At 51.0% G+C, this 5,733-nt stretch overlaps 1 protein-coding gene across 1 annotated transcript in view; it reads left to right on the forward strand.

Annotated features, from left to right (window-relative positions):
• LOC306794816 (serine/threonine-protein kinase BRSK2-like) overlaps positions 1 to 5,733 on the forward strand; it is a gene marked incomplete at its 3' end in the record, with an annotated part of 98,968 nt that overhangs the window by 72,999 nt on the left and 20,236 nt on the right. Inside the window, exon 18 of the mRNA XM_079293037.1 lies at positions 4,571 to 4,660. Within this exon, the coding sequence (XP_079149163.1) occupies positions 4,571 to 4,660 (90 nt within the window). The remainder of the gene's footprint in view (positions 1 to 4,570; positions 4,661 to 5,733) is intronic.

Here is a 5,733-nt window from a genome sequence, read left to right on the forward strand (position 1 = left end):
CACACGGTCACTGCAGGTAACACCACACGGTCACTGCAGGTAAACACCACACGGTTACTGCAGGTAACACCACACGGTCACTGCAGGTAACACCACACGGTCACTGCAGGTAAACACCACACGGTTACTACAGGTAACACCACACGGTCACTACAGGTAAACACCACACGGTCACTGCAGGTAACACCACACGGTCACTGCAGGTAACACCACACGGTCACTGCAGGTAACACCACACGGTCACTACAGGTAAACACCACACGGTCACTACAGGTAACACCACACGGTCACTGCAGGTAACACCACACGGTCACTACAGGTAAACACCACACGGTCACTACAGGTAACACCACACGGTCACTGCAGGTAACACCACACGGTCACTGCAGGTAACACCACACGGTCACTGCAGGTAAACACCACACGGTCACTACAGGTAAACACCACACGGTCACTACAGGTAACACCACACGGTCACTGCAGGTAACACCACACGGTCACTACAGGTAAACACCACACGGTCACTACAGGTAACACCACACGGTCACTACAGGTAAACACCACACGGTCACTGCAGGTAACACCACACGGTCACTACAGGTAAACACCACACGGTCACTACAGGTAACACCACACGGTCACTACAGGTAAACACCACACGGTCACTGCAGGTAAACACCACACGGTCACTACAGGTAACACCACACGGTCACTACAGGTAAACATCACACGGTCACTACAGGTAACACCACACGGTCACTACAGGTAAACACCACACGGTCACTGCAGGTAAACATCACACGGTCACTACAGGTAAACACCACACGGTCACTGCAGGTAACACCACACGGTCACTACAGGTAAACACCACACGGTCACTGCAGGTAAACACCACACGGTCACTACAGGTAACACCACACGGTCACTACAGGTAAACATCACACGGTCACTACAGGTAAACACCACACGGTCACTGCAGGTGAACACCACACGGTCACTGCAGGTAACACCACACGGTCACTACAGGTAAACACCACACGGTCACTACAGGTAAACACCACACGGTCACTACAGGTGAACACCACACGGTCACTGCAGGTAAACACCACACGGTCACTACAGGTAACACCACACGGTCACTACAGGTAAACATCACACGGTCACTACAGGTAACACCACACGGTCACTACAGGTAAACACCACACGGTCACTGCAGGTAACACCACACGGTCACTACAGGTAAACATCACACGGTCACTACAGGTAACACCACACGGTCACCACAGGTAAACACCACACGGTCACTACAGGTAAACATCACACGGTCACTACAGGTAACATCACACGGTCACTACAGGTAAACACCACACGGTCACCACAGGTAAACACCACACGGTCACTACAGGTAACATCACACGGTCACTACAGGTAAACACCACACGGTCACCACAGGTAAACACCACACGGTCACTACAGGTAAACACCACACGGTCACTGCAGGTAACACCACACGGTCACTGCAGGTAACATCACACGGTCACTACAGGTAAACACCACACGGTCACTACAGGTAAACACCACACGGTCACGACAGGTAACACCACACGGTCACCACAGGTAAACACCACACGGTCACTACAGGTAACATCACACGGTCACTACAGGTAACATCACACGGTCACTACAGGTAAACATCACACGGTCACTACAGGTAAACATCACACGGTCACTACAGGTAAACATCACACGGTCACTACAGGTAAACACCACACGGTCACCACAGGTAAACATCACACGGTCACTACAGGTAACATCACACGGTCACTACAGGTAACATCACACGGTCACTACAGGTAAACACCACACGGTCACTACAGGTAAACATCACACGGTCACTACAGGTAAACACCACACGGTCACTGCAGGTAACACCACACGGTCACTACAGGTAAACATCACACGGTCACTACAGGTAAACACCACACGGTCACTACAGGTAAACACCACACGGTCACTGCAGGTAAACACCACACGGTCACTACAGGTAAACATCACACGGTCACTACAGGTAACACCACACGGTCACCACAGGTAAACATCACACGGTCACTGCAGGTAAACACCACACGGTCACTACAGGTAAACATCACACGGTCACTACAGGTAACACCACACGGTCACGACAGGTAAACATCACACGGTCACTGCAGGTAAACACCACACGGTCACTACAGGTAAACATCACACGGTCACTACAGGTAACACCACACGGTCACCACAGGTAACACCACACGGTCACTACAGGTAAACACCACACGGTCACTACAGGTAAACATCACACGGTCACTACAGGTAAACACCACACGGTCACTACAGGTAAACATCACACGGTCACCACAGGTAACACCACACGGTCACTACAGGTAAACACCACACGGTCACTACAGGTAACATCACACGGTCACTACAGGTAACACCACACGGTCACTACAGGTAAACACCACACGGTCACTACAGGTAAACATCACACGGTCACTACAGGTAAACACCACACGGTCACTGCAGGTAAACACCACACGGTCACTACAGGTAACACCACACGGTCACTACAGGTAAACACCACACGGTCACTACAGGTAAACATCACACGGTCACTGCAGGTAAACACCACACGGTCACTACAGGTAAACACCACACGGTCACTGCAGGTAAACACCACACGGTCACTACAGGTAAACATCACACGGTCACTACAGGTAAACACCACACGGTCACTACAGGTAAACATCACACGGTCACTGCAGGTAAACACCACACGGTCACTACAGGTAAACATCACACGGTCACTACAGGTAAACATCACACGGTCACTACAGGTAAACACCACACGGTCACTGCAGGTAAACACCACACGGTCACTACAGGTAACACCACACGGTCACTACAGGTAAACATCACACGGTCACTACAGGTGAACACCACACGGTCACTGCAGGTGAACACCACACGGTCACTACAGGTAAACATCACACGGTCACTACAGGTAACACCACACGGTCACTACAGGTAAACACCACACGGTCACTGCAGGTAAACACCACACGGTCACTGCAGGTAAACACCACACGGTCACTGCAGGTAAACATCACACGGTCACTACAGGTAACACCACACGGTCACTACAGGTAACACCAGACGGTCACTACAGGTAAACACCACACGGTCACTACAGGTAAACATCACACGGTCACTACAGGTAAACACCACACGGTCACTGCAGGTAAACATCACACGGTCACTACAGGTAACACCACACGGTCACCACAGGTAACACCACACGGTCACTACAGGTAACACCAGACGGTCACTACAGGTAAACATCACACGGTCACTACAGGTAAACACCACACGGTCACTGCAGGTAAACACCACACGGTCACGACAGGTAAACACCACACGGTCACTACAGGTAAACACCACACGGTCACTACAGGTAAACACCACACGGTCACTGCAGGTAAACACCACACGGTCACTGCAGGTAACACCACACGGTCACTACAGGTAAACACCACACGGTCACTGCAGGTAAACACCACACGGTCACTGCAGGTAAACACCACACGGTCACTACAGGTAAACACCACACGGTCACTACAGATAACACCACACGGTCACTACAGGTAACACCACACGGTCACGACAGGTAAACATCACACGGTCACTACAGGTAAACACCACACGGTCACTACAGGTAACACCACATGGTCACGACAGGTAAACATCACACGGTCACTACAGGTAAACACCACACGGTCACTACAGGTAACACCACACGGTCACGACAGGTAAACATCACACGGTCACTACAGGTAAACACCACACGGTCACTGCAGGTAAACACCACACGGTCACTACAGGTAAACACCACACGGTCACTACAGGTAAACACCACACGGTCACTACAGGTAACACCACACGGTCACGACAGGTAAACATCACACGGTCACTACAGGTAAACACCACACGGTCACTGCAGGTAAACACCACACGGTCACCACAGGTAACACCACACGGTCACTACAGGTAAACATCACACGGTCACTACAGGTAAACACCACACGGTCACTGCAGGTAAACACCACACGGTCACTACAGGTAAACACCACACGGTCACAACCGGTAACACCACACGGTCACTGACTGTCAGGCAATACAGCATGATGTTCATTTAGTACATTATGGTCCATTCAGAGTCACACAGACCATAAAGCAGGGGATGCTTTAGGGCGGGGCTCCACGGTGATTGACAGCTCTCGAATAGACCATAAAGCAGGGGATGAACTGAACAACATCTTATAATCCAGGAGGAGGAGCAGCAGAGTCTGCAGATAACAGACACCAACACACACTCTACTGGTCAGATGATGGAGAAGGATTATTGAGTCCATACATCGAATCCTACTCATTGTGTCTTCGATATTATGTTGTTATTGATAGCAGCAGAATTCTGTCATAAATGATGAAGGTGATGCAGAGACTCCTCCTGATGAAGATGTCTTCTCATCAGGTCCCAGCCGACGGTTCAACCGTGTGGTGGAGACCATCCAGACCCAGCTGCTCAGCTCGGACCAGCCCGGCACGCAGCCCCAGATAGCTGGTAAGTGGAGTCCCCTCGCCACCCCCCCCTTCCCCCGCCTAGACCCCTAACCTTCCTCCTCCCCCTCCTCCTCCTCCTCACTTCCTCCTCACAGCCTCCCTCCTTCCCGGCATCCTGGCACTCCTCACAGCCTCGCGGCCCTCCTCGGCTCGGACACGCTCCGCTCGGCTCACTGCTTTTGGCACACGGCATCTCCACGTGCATGCCCCTGCCACATGCCACGGCACACACACACACACACTCACACACACGCACACACACTCACACACACGCACACACTCACGCACACACGCACACACTCACACACGCACACACGCACACACTCACACACGCACACACTCACACACACACACACACTCACACGCACACACACACACACACACACTCACACACTCACACACACACTCACACACACACACACACACACACACACACTCACACACACACAGGACCATTCACAGGAAAAGCCGGATGTTTAAGCAGCTGCACACGAGTCAATTAGAAAACAGAACGAGGATTTCAGACTGCAGTCGTTGCATAAACGAACCTCCTTGGTTTTGGATTTTTTTGGGCTGCCTATCACACAGATGGTTATGAAAAATATGGAAGAAGAAGAGAGAGTGACTGTGTCTTCTCCAGCTGTCCCTCTTAGGTCTGTCTGTCGTGTTGCTGTTGTATCTGTGGTTATTTACTTGATAATAGTTCCCTCTGGTGGTGACGCAGAGTAACGACAACACACACACACACACCCACACACTCTCACACACACACACACACACACACACACACACACACACACACACACACACACACACACACAGAGCTGATATAAAGAGCCAACTCTATTAGTTATAGTAATTATAATAATCGTTGTAAGATCTTCTGAAGCCTGAGAACTGCTGCAGAGTTTACAACACAAACACATTTCTATTGTTACACTCGACTGTTACTGTCTGTCTCCAACTCCCACATTCATTCCTCTCCAAAGATCCAAACGATCAGTTAAACCAGCGGCACCACATGGGAACTGTTCTCAGGACCTTCAGCCTCCTCCACCCTGTAGATGGACCCAC

This window comes from Melanostigma gelatinosum, assembly GCF_949748355.1.
Source record: "Melanostigma gelatinosum genome assembly, chromosome: 2".
In the NCBI taxonomy this organism is placed as follows: Eukaryota; Metazoa; Chordata; class Actinopteri; order Perciformes; family Zoarcidae; genus Melanostigma; species Melanostigma gelatinosum.